This window comes from Thamnophis elegans, chromosome 17 (assembly GCF_009769535.1).
Source record: "Thamnophis elegans isolate rThaEle1 chromosome 17, rThaEle1.pri, whole genome shotgun sequence".
Classification (NCBI taxonomy): Eukaryota; Metazoa; Chordata; class Lepidosauria; order Squamata; family Colubridae; genus Thamnophis; species Thamnophis elegans.
The window spans coordinates 8,484,134-8,501,411 of NC_045557.1; the positions used below are offsets into that span (position 1 = coordinate 8,484,134).

The 17,278-nt window shown below is 47.8% G+C and overlaps 2 protein-coding genes across 3 annotated transcripts in view; both read left to right on the forward strand.

Annotated features, from left to right (window-relative positions):
• The first annotated feature begins 373 nt into the window (after nucleotides 1-373).
• LOC116520244 (transmembrane emp24 domain-containing protein 10-like) lies at nucleotides 374-6,208 on the forward strand. The gene is given in 6 exon segments (XM_032234404.1): nucleotides 374-427; nucleotides 429-866; nucleotides 1,018-1,138; nucleotides 3,205-3,278; nucleotides 3,886-4,012; nucleotides 5,765-6,208. Coding segments are annotated over 6 exon segments (921 nt in total). The 5' UTR covers nucleotides 374-388; the 3' UTR covers nucleotides 5,887-6,208.
• A 1,818-nt stretch (nucleotides 6,209-8,026) lies between these two features.
• The window catches only part of BBS1 (Bardet-Biedl syndrome 1), a 28,004-nt gene continuing 18,752 nt past the window's right edge, over nucleotides 8,027-17,278 (forward strand). For both annotated transcript variants that reach the window (XM_032234443.1, XM_032234444.1), the window contains exons 1-5: nucleotides 8,027-8,169; nucleotides 13,855-13,931; nucleotides 14,909-14,943; nucleotides 15,219-15,491; nucleotides 17,074-17,120. In XM_032234443.1, coding sequence (XP_032090334.1) covers nucleotides 8,132-8,169; nucleotides 13,855-13,931; nucleotides 14,909-14,943; nucleotides 15,219-15,491; nucleotides 17,074-17,120 — 470 coding nt within the window. In that variant the 5' untranslated portion in view covers nucleotides 8,027-8,131. The remainder of the gene's footprint in view (nucleotides 8,170-13,854; nucleotides 13,932-14,908; nucleotides 14,944-15,218; nucleotides 15,492-17,073; nucleotides 17,121-17,278) is intronic.

The following is a 17,278-nucleotide window of genomic DNA, read 5'->3' on the forward strand; positions in this document are numbered from 1 at the left end:
AATCTTGCGAGTTTACTTCAACTCCCAGAATCCTTGTGCGCGAGGGACTCTGGGAATTGAAGTCCACATCTCTGAAAGTCCCCCCCAGCTTGGGGGACTAACGCGTGGGCGAAACCCCGGGTGTCAAATCGGCCTTTCCCCTGCCTCAGCACCCTCCTTTCCCCCACCCCCGCCATCCCCTGCCCAAAACCCCGCTGCGCCCCGCGAGGATGGAAGCGGATGGCGAACCGGCCCCTTCCCCGCAGGCCCTTCCCCAACCTCCGGTTTTCGTTAGGAGGGGGCGGTCCTTCCTCGGGCCCCGCCCCCAACCCGGAACGAAGCAGGAGGCCGCGCCACGTCGCGCGGAGACGCAGCCCAAGGGGGGCGCGGCGAGGGGAGCCAGCCGCGCATGCGCGCTTGGACAATCCCCGGAGCTCGCGCCCGGGGAAGCGCAGAACGGTTGGAGGTCGCGGCGGCGTTTGCACCGTGCAAAGCGCGATCCCGGGAAGGGAAGCGGGAGAAGAGGGTCGTGGGAACGTGCCAACCCGGGTTCTGGGTGCGATCCGAACCCCGAAGGGTTGGGGTCGTTGGAACAAACCACCCCACCCCAAGATCAGCACCGGGGTCATTTGGAGACCCCCACCCAAAATCAGCCCCGGGGAAGGCGAGGGTCTCCCTTTTCCAGCGTCACCATGTGGCTGCCCGCCCTGCTGGGTCCCTGGGCCGTGCTGCTGGTCCTATCTGCCGGCCGCTGCCGGGGGCTCTCCTTCCACTTGCCCCCGCTGAGCCGTAAGTGCTTGAAAGAGGAACTGCACCGGGACGTGATGGTCACCGGCGAGTTCGAAGTGTCCGAAGCGGCCGCACCGGGCATCCGGACGGACTTAAAGGTGGGAGCGAGACATTCCCTTCTTCTTCCTCCCCGACCCTTTTGCACAACCCTCCAACCCTTAATGCACCGCCTGAGCTCTTGCAAGCTGTTGCTGATCTGGGTTTTGCACTCTGTGCATGCTCAGGGGTTCTCTCTTCTTCTGCTCGCAGGTGACCGACTCGTCCGGGCACCTGCTCTACTCCAAGGAGGAAGCCAAGAAGGGGAAATTCGCCTTCACCACCGAAGACTACGAAATCTACGAGATTTGCTTCCAGAGTCACGGACAGACAGGTGAGGGCATGCAGCTGCCTGACTACAGGGCCCATCGTCCCCATTCAGGGCCTTCCTGCAGCGTGGGGATGGGTCTTACTTTGGGAAGAGAGAGGTCCAGTGTTGCTTTTTTACTCCCCACAACAAACTTTTAATTGGTTGTGAGTTTTTAGAATAGAACAGAATAGAATTAGTATTTAGAATTAGAATTTAGAATATTTATTTATTTATTTGTAAAATTTATATGCCGCCCAATCCCGAAGGACTATTCTATTCTAGAATAGAATTAGAATATAGAATAGAATAGAATAGAATAGAATTCTTTATTGGCCAAGTGTGATTGGACACACAAGGAATTTGTCTTTGGTGCAAATGCTCTCGGTGTACATTAAGAAAAATAAAATAGAATAAATTCATCAATAGAATACATTCATCAATTTTTCCAAAATTTATGTGATTTTTTTGTGTGTGTGATGGTCAGCTAAAGCAAACACATTGAGTCTCGCAGCCCCCTAAATTAAAATTAAAAAGTCAAATGGCTATAATAAGTTGCACAAAGGCAAACAAACAAAAAAACGGAAATGTTTTAACTGACGTGGTTCGATGGGTTTTGCCACCAAAAGTTAGGAAATTTGTTTTGATCATTTGAAATATCTTTGTTCGTGTTGACCAAAGGCACTTTTTACTTTAGATTTATTTTTGGAGGTTTCTTATTGTGCTACGGGATTTGAAAGAGGTTTCAGACAAAACTGAACCCCATTATTGTTGTTGTTGTTGTTAAGTTTTGTCACCCAGATGTTTAAACTGAATTTGGCATTTTTATCCATCTGTCAAATCTTTCCCAAGGATCTTTAATAATATTAAAGGTTTGGTCACAAAATGTCAGCTGTGCCAAGTCAAGGTGCCTTTTGCAATGGGGGATTTTGGCAATGCCAGTGGTGTTCCAGGTGTGATCCAGATGTTTTGGGATGGCACCAACCACTATTGGTCCTAATTGCTATCTTTTGCCCCAGTTGTTGCAAGTCTTTGTGTATTAGGATTTTCTCTAGTTTGTATTTTTTATATTAACTTATATTACTGCTATTATATTTAGCTAACCTCACTCAATACAGTAGAACATAGAAAATGTTAAGAATATTAGGAACATACTTTATTATTATTATATTCCATGTTTTAGTGCACAGTCAGATTAGATTTGGCCTTTTTATCTTACCTGTTGAGTCCTTCTATTACTATTAATATGCAGTAATTAATAAGAATATAAAAACTGCAATAGGCTTTCTTAGCTTGGTTTTGCTATGGTTAGTAAAACCAAATATTATAATTTGTATATCACAATTGGCAACTTAATACGGTAGTGGCCAAAATTGTGAAAAACCTTTTGGGAAAAGTGTACAGTATTTTTGAGGTTTGATGGCTAATAACACCACTTTTTTTTGGAGTAGCACCATAAAATTATATATCAATGAAAAGATATTTGAATCAAGAATGTAATGTAATAATTTTTATGAAGGATTTGCTCTTAGAATAGCAGTTACAAAGAAGAAAAGTGAAACATGTAGAAAAAATGAGATATACTAATATTATCACCATAGAAAAAAACGAGATATACAAAAATGATCACCGTGTCAGTTAATACTTAGGTGGGTAACCTGTAGCATGAATTACAGTGTCTTCCCATAGAGTGAACTAAGTCTTTTAGTTCTGGAGCTGTTATAATGAGAAGGAAATGAAGGAAAGCTACCTGTTATCAGCCTAAGCACATTTTCTTTTTCTGGTTATTTGGCTGTAACTTTTGATAGAATACAGATAATTGAACAAATGTCGTTGCATTACATTCCTGATTAAATTATCTTTCCATTGAGATATAATTTTATGGTAGTACTGCAAAAAACAAAAATGGGTGTTATTAGCCATCAAACCTGAAAAATACACTTTTCCCAAAAGGTTTCCACAATTTTGGTTACTACTGTACTTCGTGGGAATCCAGCCATTTCAGTAGAACGAACCAAGCCTGTATAGCTAATTTGATTTTTCTCCTTGTGTTTTTCATCCTATACCCAACCTTCCCTTTTCTTTATTTTCAGGGAATTTTCGGCTGCCAGACCAACTGGTCACCCTCAATGTTAAACATGGGGTAGAAGCCATGAATTATGAAAACGTAAGTCAACTTTTTTGACTAAGTGTAACTGTGAATATTTGTTAAGTCCAGATTGTTCTGTGGCAAGTTCAGAGGCTGCATTCAAATCACAGATTTAATTAACACGGTTGCTCAATTAATACACCTTCCTAGATTTCTAAAGTAATCCCAATCTTAAAATAAAGTCAGTGAGGGAAACCGGATTCGCTTAACGACCGTACAATTCATTTAACAACTGCAGGGATTCACTTAACAACCATGTTGAAAAAGGCCATAAAATTGGGGGTGACTCCCTTAACAACTGCCTTGCTTTTAGCAGAGGAAATTTTGATCCCAATTATGACTAATTTGAAGTGGATAAGCTCGTTTGTGGGGGGGAAAAAAGCCCAATTGTTCACCATGTTATAGAAATGTTCTTTGAGGACTGGTAACTTGACTAGGTGTGCGGCCTGACGACGGCCATTAATGGTGGCGCTACTTAACTTCACTTCTCCCTGATGGCCCCTGGGAGGGGTCAGGGTGACATCATCACAGGATGATGCCACAGGATGATGCCACAAGCGTGATTATGTCACTGCAGACGTGAGGCCACTCTTCCCACGCCAAACTCTATGGCTCTTCCTGCCAGGTCGCAAAAGCGGAGAAGCTGAAGCCGTTGGAGATCGACCTCCGCCGGCTGGAGGACCTTTCCGAGTCCATCGTCAAGGATTTCGCCTTCATGAAAAAACGGGAAGAGGAGATGCGGGATACCAATGGTAAGGCCCAGGCTTTCTAATTGGGGATTTGACCCCCTGCATTTCTGGGCAAATGACCCCCCCCCCCCCCCAAGAAAAACAGCAGAACTTACCATCTTCTGCATCCGCTGCCTCTTGCTTCCAAGCTTCTTCTGAACTCCCAGGGAAGCCAAGACTCGATGTTCCCTAGTCCAGTGGTTCCCAAACTTGGCAACTTTAAGACTTGTGGACTTCAACTCCCAGAGTTCTCCAGCCAGAAGAGCTAGCTGGTGAATTCTGGGAGTTGAAGTCCACAAGTCTTAAAGTTGCCAAGTTTGGGAACCACTGCCCTAGTCTTAGCTACTATGTGGACTTCAATTCCCAGAATCCCTCAGCCAGTATGCACGGACTCTTGATTGTAAACTTGAGGTTAACAAGCAAGGTAATTCAAGCTATAATATGTCGATATGAGCCATCTGCCACTTCTCCTTCTAACTAGTGCTAGATAGCAATAGAAATAGCCCTTAGACTTTTATTCTGCTTTACAGTGCTTTACAGCCCTCTCTAAGCAGTTTACAGAGTCAGCCTCTTGCCCCCAACAATCTGGGTCCTTGTTTTACCGGTCTCTCGGAAGGACGGAAAGTGAGTCAACCTTGAGCCAATCAGGATCGAACTGCTAGCAGTGGGCAGGGTTAGCCTGCAGTACTAATCGCTGGAAAGAAAGGAAGGGAATGAAGGAAGATAGCAATAGCACTTAGACTTATATACCGCTTCATAGTGCTTTACAGCCCTCTAAGTGGTTTACAGAAGCAGCCTCTTGCCCCCAAGAATCTGGGTCCTCATTTTACCGGCCTCAGAAGGACGGAAGGCTGAGTCGACCTTGAGCCAGTCAGGATCGAACTGTTGGCAGTGTGCAGAGTTAATCACTGGGAAGGAAGGAAGGAAGCAATAACATTATCAATTAAGACTTACATACCGCTTTATAGTGCTTTTCAGCCCCTTCTAAGCAGTTTACAGAGTCAGTCTCTTGCCCCCAACAATCTGGGTCCTCATTTTACTGACCTCGGAAGGCTGAGTCAACCTCTTGAGCCTGGAGAGATTTGATCTGCCAAATTGCAGGCAGCCGGCAGTCAGCAGAAATAGCCTTCAGTACTGCACTCTTAACCACTGCGCCACCGCGGCTCATCAGAGCAGAGATTCTCAATCTTGGCCTCTTGAAAGACGTGCACATTTCAACTCCCAGAATCCCCAAACAGGCATGTATTGATTCTGATGGACAGCTTGGGGTTAACAAACCAGGAGATTCAGGTTAGCCATCAATCACTGTCAATTTGAGCCATCAGCTAGTTCTCTTTTCAAACAGGCCAGATTACAGTTTCTCAACCTTGGCTGAACAATTCTAGGGAGTTTAGATTTACTCATCTGAAGCGTGCTGGCTAGGGGATTCTGGGAGTTAAAATCCATCCATCTTAAGGCATGCTGGCTGGGGAATTCTGGGAATCAAAGTTCCACTCATATTAAAGTATTCTGGCTGGGGAATTCTGGGAGTTTGTAGCCCACAAGTTTTAAAGTCACCACGGTCTTAGTAACTGCCAGCGCCGTGTGGGTGATCCTTCCTCTCCTTCAGTGGTGGGTTTCAAAAAAATTTTTGGGACCTCTTCTGTAGGTGTGGCCTGCTTTCCGGGTCCACTGGTGGAACCTCTTCTAACCGGTTCGGTAGCTTTGACGAACCGGTTCTACCGAATAGGTGCGAACCGGTAGGAACCCACCTCTGCTCTCCTTTCTTTTTTGCAGAATCCACCAGCACTCGAGTTTTCTACTTTAGCATTTTCTCCATGCTGTGTCTGGTCAGCTTAGCGTCCTGGCAGGTGTTCTATCTACGACGGTTTTTCAAGGCCAAAAAGCTCATCGAGTGACGAGCCAAGATTCCTCGTCTCCTTACCTGATTGTGCCAAGATCTCGGGACAAACCACTTTTTATCTCCTCACTGGCCCTCCGATCTCAACGGAGGTGACAATTGGAAATTGGACCGGATCTCTTTTGGTGGGGGGCCACAGATCGGTTTTGAAAAAATGGCCTGGCCTCTCTTGGTTTTGGGTGTGTTTCTTTTCTCTTGGACTTAGCTGGGTGATTTCTCTCACCTTTGGGGTGGCGTTGGAGGGCAGGCATTCGATCCGACTGTTACGCAATTTGAGCACACTGGATAATATTTGGAAGTAATAAATCTTGGTTCCTAGACTGGCGGCTGTTGGTGGAGGAAAACTCGTTTGAAACTTGAGTTGGGAAGAAAATATTAAATTGAGGGGGGAGAATAGCAATAGCAGTTAGACTTATCTACCGCTTCATAGGGCTTTCAGCCCTCTCTAAGCGGTTTACAGAGTCAGCATATCGCCCCCAACAACAATCCGGGTCCTCATTTTACCCACCTCGGAAGGATGGAAGGCTGAGTCAACCCTGAGCCGGTGAGATTTGAACAGCCGAACTGCAGAACTGCAGTCAGCTGAAGTAGCCTGCAGTGCTGCATTTAACCACTGCGCCACCTCGGCTCTTAATGCCACTGTATTTAATTCTGGTTTAGGATGATGTGTCAGCCCAGCCAATTGTGGCTTATCAACCATGCCTTGATGGCTTGGTAGTTTATGACTTAAGTGTGAACTCAGTTAATCGATACAGGTGGCTTATTAACAAGCCTTGGTTCCCGTCCCGTTTCAGAGAGCAATCTACAATTTTATGCCATGGGGTGCGATTACATAAACGTGTGTATATGAGCTGTTGGATTTGAAAAATAAAAATGGCTCACGGTTGCAGAGTCGATGACCAATGAATCATTGAAGATGCCCTTTCATTGAAACAACAGACTCATCCAACTCCCCTCTGACTACAAAACACATGATTCCCAACCAGGGTTTGGTACAGGTAATCCTCAACTTCATTTAGTGACTCAAGTTACAACCCCTGAAATAAGTGATTTATGCCCTGTTTCTACCATTGCAACATTGCCACCGTCATGTCACCAAAATACACTTGGCAACTGTCTCATATTTATGACGGTTGCAGTGTCCCGGAGTTACGTGATCCCTTTCTGCAACCTCCCGACAAGCAAAGTCCACGGAGAAGCCGGATTCACTTAACAACCGGGTGCTTAACTTCCCAACTGCGGTGATTCAATTAACCACAATGGCAAGGCAAGGTGTAAAATGGGGGGAAATCGGTTACTAGCTGCCTCGTTTAGCAACAGAAATTTTGGAGCTCCTTTTGGGTTGCAAGTCAACTACCAATGTTTGTTACTTGGGATGAGAAAAAGGGGGGGGGGGAAGTCCAGTTGGTCCCATGTCTCGAAGAAGCTCAGATGGAGAAATCTTGAGTTCTTCCAGAAGGCGGAAGAAGGCACTCTGTGCATGGACAGAAACCCCCCTTTTATTCTTTCCTATTCCATCATGGAGGAATGTGCCATACAGATGACCAAAGGAGAGGTGGCAGATGCATCAAACACAGCACAACTTAAAATTTGTTGTGTGGCTGATTTTGCAAGTCCCGGAAAATTGTGCAAATAGAGAAATAGAGACTGGAAATGCAACTAATTCATTGCACACTTTTATTTCTTTGAAAGGGGGCTAAACCCTTGCTAGCTGTGAATCCCAGGACTGTGTATGTATCACTATTTCCCACCCACCCCCAATAAATTTTGGGATACCCCAAACCCAAAATGATCAGAATAAATCGTCTCTCCAGGTCAGCCAGTTGATCAAACTCCCTTATTTCAGAGGTCTTCAAACTTGGCAACTTTAAGACTTGTGGACTTCAAATCCCAGAATTCCCTAGCCAGACATGCTGGCTGGGGAACTCTGGGACTTGAAGTCCACAAAGCTTTCAAGTTTGGAGATCTCTGCCTTATTTCAACGGCTTGCAGAGAAAACGAAAGGAAAATTTCAAGTCGGTCTCGGAAGCTTCCCGGCGCGGGTCACTCTTAACTTTTGGAAGTTTATGAGCCCGTTTTGAGTGGGGACTCATTTTCGCGATGCGCCCATTGCGCGCCGAGGGGGGTTTCCATAGCAACGGGCTTCGCAGGCGAGAGCTCCTTTTCGCGGTGCACCCCTTGCCCGTCGTGAGGTTTCCATGGCAACGGGCTTCGCGGCCTAGCAGTGAGGGCTTCCAGGGCCCATGGCGATGGCGGTGTCTTCCAGAGGCGCAGGCGACGGGTAAAAACAAACACCCGGCATGCAGCCAGGGATATAGCGAGCGCAGCCCTTCAGGGCGGAAAAAATGTTGTGAGGGACGAGAAAAGGAGCCAATTCTCCCTCATTCCCCCTTCTGGGTCCGCTTTGAGGGGAAGATATCCATTTGTATGGACAGGAGAGTCTTTGGGAATCTAGCCTAGATTGACGCTACCACAGTGTTTCTCAGCCTTGGCGACTTGAAGATGGGCGGACTTCAGCTCCCAGAATCCCCCACCCAGCATGCTTTAAGAGGGGTGGGCTTCAATTCCCAGAATCCTCCAGCCTGCTTTAAGAGGGGTGGGCTTCGATTCCCAGAATCCCCCACCCAGCATGCTTTAAGAGGGGTGGGCTTCGATTCCCAGAATCCCCCACCCAGCATGCTTTAAGAAGGGTGGGCTTCAATTCCCAGAATCCTCCAGCCTGCTTTAAGAGGGGTGGGCTTCAGTTCCCAGAATCCCCCATCCAGCGTGCTTTAAGAGGGGTGGGCTTCAACTCCCAGAATCCCCCACCCAGCATGCTTTAAGAGGGGTGGGCTTCAACTCCCAGAATTCCCCACCCAGCATGCTTTAAGAGGGGTGGGCTTCAACTCCCAGAATCCCCCACCCAGCATGCTTTAAGAGGGGTGGGCTTCAACTCCCAGAATCCCCCACCCAGCATGCTTTAAGAGGGGTGGGCTTCAACTCCCAGAATCCCCCACCCAGCATGCTTTAAGAGGGGTGGGCTTCAACTCCCAGAATCCCCCATCCAGCGTGCTTTAAGAGGGGTGGGCTTCAACTCCCAGAATCCCCCACCCAGCATGCTTTAAGAGGGGTGGGCTTCAACTCCCAGAATTCCCCACCCAGCATGCTTTAAGAGGGGTGGGCTTCAACTCCCAGAATCCCCCACCCAGCATGCTTTAAGAGGGGTGGACTTCAACTCCCAGAATCCCCCACCCAGCATGCTTTAAGAGGGGTGGGCTTCGATTCCCAGAATCCCCCACCCAGCATGCTTTAAGAAGGGTGGGCTTCAATTCCCAGAATCCTCCAGCCTGCTTTAAGAGGGGTGGGCTTCAATTCCTAGAATCCTCCATCCAGCGTGCTTTAAGAGGGGTGGACTTCAACTCCCAGAATCCCCCACCCAGCATGCTTTAAGAGGGGTGGGCTTCAACTCCCAGAATCCCCCACCCAGCATGCTTTAAGAGGGGTGGGCTTCAACTCCCAGAATTCCCCACCCAGCATGCTTTAAGAGGGGTGGGCTTCAACTCCCAGAATCCCCCACCCAGCATGCTTTAAGAGGGGTGGACTTCAACTCCCAGAATCCCCCACCCAGCATGCTTTAAGAGGGGTGGGCTTCAACTCCCAGAATCCCCCACCCAGCATGCTTTAAGAGGGGTGGGCTTCAACTCCCAGAATCCTCCAGCCTGCTTTAAGAGGGGTGGGCTTCGATTCCCAGAATCCCCCACCCAGCATGCTTTAAGAGGGGTGGGCTTCGATTCCCAGAATCCCCCACCCAGCATGCTTTAAGAAGGGTGGGCTTCAATTCCCAGAATCCTCCAGCCTGCTTTAAGAGGGGTGGGCTTCAGTTCCCAGAATCCCCCATCCAGCGTGCTTTAAGAGGGGTGGGCTTCAACTCCCAGAATCCCCCACCCAGCATGCTTTAAGAGGGGTGGGCTTCAACTCCCAGAATTCCCCACCCAGCATGCTTTAAGAGGGGTGGGCTTCAACTCCCAGAATCCCCCACCCAGCATGCTTTAAGAGGGGTGGACTTCAACTCCCAGAATCCCCCACCCAGCATGCTTTAAGAGGGGTGGGCTTCGATTCCCAGAATCCCCCACCCAGCATGCTTTAAGAAGGGTGGGCTTCAATTCCCAGAATCCTCCAGCCTGCTTTAAGAGGGGTGGGCTTCAATTCCTAGAATCCTCCATCCAGCGTGCTTTAAGAGGGGTGGACTTCAACTCCCAGAATCCCCCACCCAGCATGCTTTAAGAGGGGTGGGCTTCAACTCCCAGAATCCCCCACCCAGCATGCTTTAAGAGGGGTGGGCTTCAACTCCCAGAATTCCCCACCCAGCATGCTTTAAGAGGGGTGGGCTTCAACTCCCAGAATCCCCCACCCAGCATGCTTTAAGAGGGGTGGACTTCAACTCCCAGAATCCCCCACCCAGCATGCTTTAAGAGGGGTGGGCTTCAACTCCCAGAATCCCCCACCCAGCATGCTTTAAGAGGGGTGGGCTTCAACTCCCAGAATCCCCCACCCAGCATGCTTTAAGAGGGGTGGACTTCAACTCCCAGAATTCCCCACCCAGCATGCTTTAAGAGGGGTGGGCTTCAACTCCCAGAATCCCCCACCCAGCATGCTTTAAGAGGGGTGGACTTCAACTCCCAGAATCCCCCAACCAGCATGCTTTAAGAGGGGTGGACTTCAACTCCCAGAATCCCCCACCCAGCATGCTTTAAGAGGGGTGGACTTCAACTCCCAGAATCCCCCACCCAGCATGCTTTAAGAGGGGTGGGCTTCAACTCCCAGAATCCCCCACCCAGCATGCTTTAAGAGGGGTGGGCTTCAACTCCCAGAATTCCCCACCCAGCGTGCTTTAAGAGGGGTGGGCTTCAACTCCCAGAATCCCCCACCCAGCATGCTTTAAGAGGGGTGGACTTCAACTCCCAGAATCCCCCACCCAGCATGCTTTAAGAGGGGTGGGCTTCAACTCCCAGAATCCCCCACCCAGCATGCTTTAAGAGGGGTGGACTTCAACTCCCAGAATCCCCCACCCAGCATGCTTTAAGAGGGGTGGACTTCAACTCCCAGAATTCCCCAGCCAGCATGCTTTAAGAGGGGTGGGCTTCAACTCCCAGAGTTCCCTAATCAGCATGCTTTAAGAGGGGTGGGATTCAACTCCCAGAATCCCCCAGCCAGCATGCTTTAAGAGGGGTGGGCTTCAACTCCCAGAATCCCCCACCCAGCATGCTTTAAGAGGGGTGGGCTTCAACTCCCAGAATCCCCCACCCAGCATGCTTTAAGAGGGGTGGGCCTCAACTCCCAGAATCCCCCACCCAGCATGCTTTAAGAGGGGTGGGCTTCAACTCCCAGAATCCCCCACCCAGCATGCTTTAAGAGGGGTGGGCTTCAACTCCCAGAATCCCCCACCCAGCATGCTTTAAGAGGGGTGGACTTCAACTCCCAGAATCCCCCACCCAGCATGCTTTAAGAGGGGTGGGCTTCAACTCCCAGAATCCCCCACCCAGCATGCTTTAAGAGGGGTGGACTTCAACTCCCAGAATCCCCCAGCCATTATGCTTTAAGAGGGGTGGACTTCAGCTCCCAGAATTCCCCACCCAGCATGCTTTAAGAGGGGTGGGCTTCAACTCCCAGAATCCCCCACCCAGCATGCTTTAAGAGGGGTGGGCTTCAACTCCCAGAATCCCCCACCCAGCATGCTTTAAGAGGGGTGGGCTTCAACTCCCAGAATCCCCCACCCAGCATGCTTTAAGAGGGGTGGACTTCAACTCCCAGAATCCCCCACCCAGCATGCTTTAAGAGGGGTGGGCTTCAACTCCCAGAATCCCCCACCCAGCATGCTTTAAGAGGAGTGGACTTCAACTCCCAGAATCCCCCACCCAGCATGCTTTAAGAGGGGTGGGCTTCAACTCCCAGAATCCCCCACCCAGCATGCTTTAAGAGGGGTGGGCTTCAACTCCCAGAATCCCCCACCCAGCATGCTTTAAGAGGGGTGGGCTTCAACTCCCAGAATCCCCCAGCCATTATGCTTTAAGAGGGGTGGACTTCAGCTCCCAGAATCCCCCACCCAGCATGCTTTAAGAGGGGTGAGCTTCAACCCCCAGAATCCCCCATCCAGCATGATTTAAGAGGGGTGGGCTTCAACTCCAAGAATTCCCCAACCAGCATGCTTTAAGAGGGGTGGGCTTCAACTCCCAGAATCCCCCATCCAGCATGATTTAAGATGGGTGGGCTTCAATTCCCAGAATCCCCCACCCAGCATGCTTTAAGAGGGGCGGACCTCAACACCCAGAATCCCCCAACCAGCATGCTTTAAGAGGGGTGGGCTTCAACTCCCAGAATCCCCCACCCAGCCTGCTTTAAGAGGGGTGGGCTTCAACTCCCAGAATCCCCCACCCAGCATGCTTTAAGAGGGGTGGGCTTCAACTCCCAGAATCCCCCATCCAGCATGCTTTAAGAGGGGCGGACCTCAACTCCCAGAATCCCCCAACCAGCATGCTTTAAGAGGGGTGGGCTTCAACTCCCAGAATCCCCCACCCAGCATGCTTTAAGAGGGGCGGACCTCAACTCCCAGAATCCCCCAACCAGCATGCTTTAAGAGGGGTGGGCTTCAACTCCCAGAATCCCCCATCCAGCATGCTTTAAGAGAGGTGGGCTTCAACTTCCAGAATCCCCCAGCCATTATGCTTTAAGAGGGGTGGGCTTCAATTCCCAAAATCCCCCATCCAGCGTGCTTTGAGAGGGGTGGACAATACAAATGGAGGTATAAGGGTAACATGTATAAATATCTGAGTTAAAATACTATGGCAGAAGATATAAGATCGTTTTGTTATTGGAAAGATACAGGTTGATAGCTGGAAGGGTATAACTTAAAACTAGTTAAAATTGGTGAAATTTAGTGATAATAGCTATAATTAAATAAATAATTGATAATGATAATAATGTATACAATGTGTAGTGTTATGATAAGTAATAATTGGATATGAATATTGAATGCTACCCATGAAAGGAAGATTAGAAATCCTATATACAAAAGTTAATAAAAAAGAATTAAGTTAGATACAGTTAAGTTTTGATTATTAGGGGGGAAATGTTATGATACAGGATATAGTCAAATAAAGGAGGGATAATGATGACAACCTATATATATCTATGAATATAATATAAGGAAACTAGATGAAAATTGCCAACAGCGATTTGGAAAGGAGGATTAGAAATGTTTGTTATTAAATATTATGGATGTTTAGCTAGAACAGGACATAAGGATTCAGTGTTATTGGAGGATTTTAGAAATATTAAATGAAATGCCAGTATGTGGTTATGTATTAAATCTTGGTATATTTTATGATGAAGGACGTTTAAATAATTATAGTCAAATAAAAATGGAGCTATAAAGGTAACATGTATAAATATTTGAGTTAAAATACTTGAGTTAATATGAATTATGCTGGATGACTGTGGAAGAGATGTACGAAAACCTTTTGTAACCAACTGATACACTTTCTACAGTATGTAAAGAAGGAAGATTTTATGTGTTGTGTTTGTTGTGAAAATAAAAATAAATTCTATTTTTTAAAAAAAGAGGGGTGGGCTTCGACTCCCAGAATCCCCCAGCCAGCATGCTTTAAGAGGGGTGGACTTCAACTCCCAGAATCCCCCAGCCAGCATGCTTTAAGAGGGGTGGACTTCGACTCCCAGAATCCCCCAGCCAGCATGCTTTAAGAGGGGTGGACTTCGACTCCCAGAATCCCCCAGCCAGCATACTTTAAGATGGGTGGACCTCAACTCCCAGAATTCCCACCCAGCAATTGAGGTCTTCCTATCTTAAAGCATATTGGCTGGGGAATTCTGGAAAATGTAGTCCGCCCATCTTCAAACTACCAAGGTTGTGAAACATTGGTTTGCCATGTTCATATATCTTTTTCATCTTTTTTTCTGTGGTTGCCAACAGTGTTCGCACCAGTTCCAAATGGTTGGATGCCTACTACGATCCAGTCGCCAATTTGCACACTTTTACCTCGTGTGTCAGTAAGTCTCAGCTCCTTTCCCCCCCCTCCTCTTTCCTCTTTTTTTGTGGAGGGGTGGAGTGCAGTTGTGGATGCTCCAACATTGGAGGTTTTCAAGAAGAGACTGGACCATCCAGAATGGTATAGAATCTCTTGCTTGAATAAGGGGTTGGACTAAATGACCTCCACGGTCCCTTCCAGTCCTATGATTCTATGTGTCTAAACTGGCAGTGTGAGATGTTTTAGTATCTTGGTGAATGGCCTGGCTTAGGCGATACTAAGTTTTAAAACACATCCCGCCCTGGGCATGAAAGACAGCTGGGTGTCTTGGGCCAGTCTCTGTCTCTCAGCCCAACCAACCTCACAGGTTTGTGGTGCCACGGTGGCGCAGTGGTTAAAGTGCAGTACTGCAGGCTACTTCTGCTGACTGCCGGCTGCAAGAAGTTTGGCAGTTCAAATCTCACCAAGCTCAAGGTTGACTCAGCCTTCCATCCTTCCGAGGTGTGTAAAATGAGGACTCAGATCGTTGGGGGCAAGAGGCTGACTCTGCAAACCGCTTAGAGAGGGCTGCAAAGCGGTATATAAGTCTTAAGTGCTGTTGCCATTGTGGAAAAAAATAGGAAAAGGAAAGAATATTCAACATGCTTGCTCCCTTGAATTTTAAATATATATAAAAGGTGGGATAATAAAATGGAATGAAATGGAACATAGAATAGAATGGGAACCAGAATAGAACAGAAAATAATTGGAATGGAAAAGGAAAGGAAAGAAAGGAAAAGGAGATAAGGATTAGATCCCCACACTCACTTGTGCTGATGATGTTACCTGCTTGGGTAATAAAAAGTCTGCAAGGAAACATACTAAGCTCAGAGAGCATTAAGGACTCCACAGTTCAGCCCTCAACTCTAGATCATATTCCAAGATTCCCGCTGTCTGTTCTTAGTAGGCTTTGATAAGTTTACATCATTGTCCTCTCGTTGACTGTTCATTTTCTTCCAGCTCTGGCTGACCTGCATGGGGATGGAGACCACAAGGTAAAGAAAATATGCCTACCGGAGATAGAAAATCCCTAGCCAACTTTTCCCATTTCCGTTCAGGATATACATCATCCACAGCCCGTTTTAGTGTTTAGTGGGCACTAAACAAATGGTTAGAAATCAAAGATGACCTGTATCGGGTTTTGGGGGGGTCTGTTGTAACTTTGAACAGGCACTAATCAGCTCGTCATAAGTGGAGGACTATCTGTATCCAATTGGTGATGGTTTAAAGAAGTCAATCGTGTTGTATTTGTTCTCTCTCTCTCCTGCAGTTAGTGGTGGGCAATTTTGGCTGGACGGGCCATGAGATGAAGCTGAAGGTCTACCAGGGCACCACCCTCTTGAGTGAAAACACCCTGCCAGATTTACCCACAAGCGTGGTCTCCTTTCTGACGGAGCTTCACGAGCCCCGCATACCAGCCCTGGCTGTGGCTTCTGGGCCATGTATCTATGTCTACAAGAATATGCGTCCCTACTTCAAATTTACTCTGCCACCGATGGAGCCCAACCCGATGGAGAAAGTGGTCTGGGATCAGGCAAAGGAGGTGAGGAGAGAGAGAGAGACAGATAGAGAGGGAGAGACAGAGAAAGATCGAGAGAGACAGAGACAGAGAAAGACTGAGAGAGAGACAGAGAGATAGAGGGGGGGAGAGAGAGAGAGACGGAGAGACCGAGAGAGAGAGAGAGAGAGAGAGAGAGAGTGACAGAGAGAGGGGAGGGAGACAGAGAGAGAGACTGAGAGAGAGAAAGACCAAGAGAGAGACAGAGAGAGGGGAGGGAGAGAGAGAGAGAGAGAGACGGAGAGAGAGAGAGAGAGACCAAGAGAGAGACAGACAGAGAGACAGAGAAAGACCAAGAGAGAGACTGAGAGAGAGAGAGAGAGACAGAGAAAGACCAAGAGAGAGACAGAGAGATAGAGAGAGGGAAGGGAGACAGAGAGAGACAGAGATAGAGAGGGGGGTGGGAAACAGAGACAGACAGAGAGACAGACAGAGAAAGATAGAGACAGAGAAAGACTGAGAGAGAGACAGAGAGATAGAGAGGGGGGAGAGAGACAGAGAGAGAGAGAGAGAAAGACAGAGACAGACAGACAGACAAAGACAGAGAGACAGACAGACACACACACACACAGAGAGAGAACAGGTTTTAAATGAGCCCATTTGAGTGGCACAAAGATGCCAAGATTTGAAGCTTACGGTCCTGTCCTTTTTGGGGTAGGTAGGGTGCCTGTTGATCACTTATCTGCTGGCATCTCTTGATCCATGAATGAGTCAGCTTGGTCTAGTAGTGGTTAAGGCACCAGGCTAAAAACAAGGAGACAGTGAGTTCTAGTCCTGCCTTAGCCATGAAAGCTGACTGGGTGACTTTGGGCCAATCACCTGGAAGATGATGAGTTCTAGTTCTGTCTAAAGCCTGAAAGCTGGCTGGGCCTATCATGCTTTGCCAGCCCAACCCACCTCACAGGGTTGCTGTTGTGGAGAAAATAGGAGGATGTAGGTGTGCTAGATATGTTCTCCACCTTGACTCCTTCCCCTTCCTCCTCCTCCTCCTCCTCCTCCTCCTCCTCCTCCTCTTTCCTTGAATGTACATTGCGTACTTCTGTACCGGAGACAAATTCCTTGTGTGTCTAATCACACGCTTGGCCAAATAAAGTATCCAAACAATTCAGATAATTGCTGTATTTTTCGGAGTATAAGACGCACAGGTGCATAAGACGCATCAAGATTTTGAAGTGGCAAATTAAAAAAAAAAAGTTTTTGCATTTGGCAGACCTCCCGAAAATGGGCCCCCTTTTTTTTTTTCAAAAAAAGTGGGGGAAACGAACAAAAAATGGCCTGTTTTTCGCTCATTTTTGCCCTCCCCAGCCCCTCGGAGCACTCCGGAAGCCTCCTAAAGGCAATACACGGTGAAGTGGGCGGGGTTTCGGGAGGCCAAAAATGCTGTATTCAGTGTATAAGACACACCCAGTTTTTCACCCTCTTTTTTTAAGGGAAAAGTTGCATCTTGTACTCCAAAAAATACGGTACTTTATCCAAAAAAGAGAGACCTAAATAAGCTGCCTATTTTGTAACTGTAATCCTGGAGGAGCATTTTGTGCTGCATGCCTTTTTCTCTCTCTCTGCACAGGACAAGGTCGACCTTCTGTCAATGAAAGAGATGCTGGAATCCATCAGGTAAGAGAATCTCAACCCCACGCATGGTGAATTGCTGTTCTTCCGATTTGGAGGGAGGAATAACAGAGTAGGAAGGAAGCAAGGAAAGAAGGAAGGAAGTAAAAAGGGGGAAAGAAAGAGGAAGAAGTCAAAAAGAAAGGGAAAGGGTGGGGGGACAG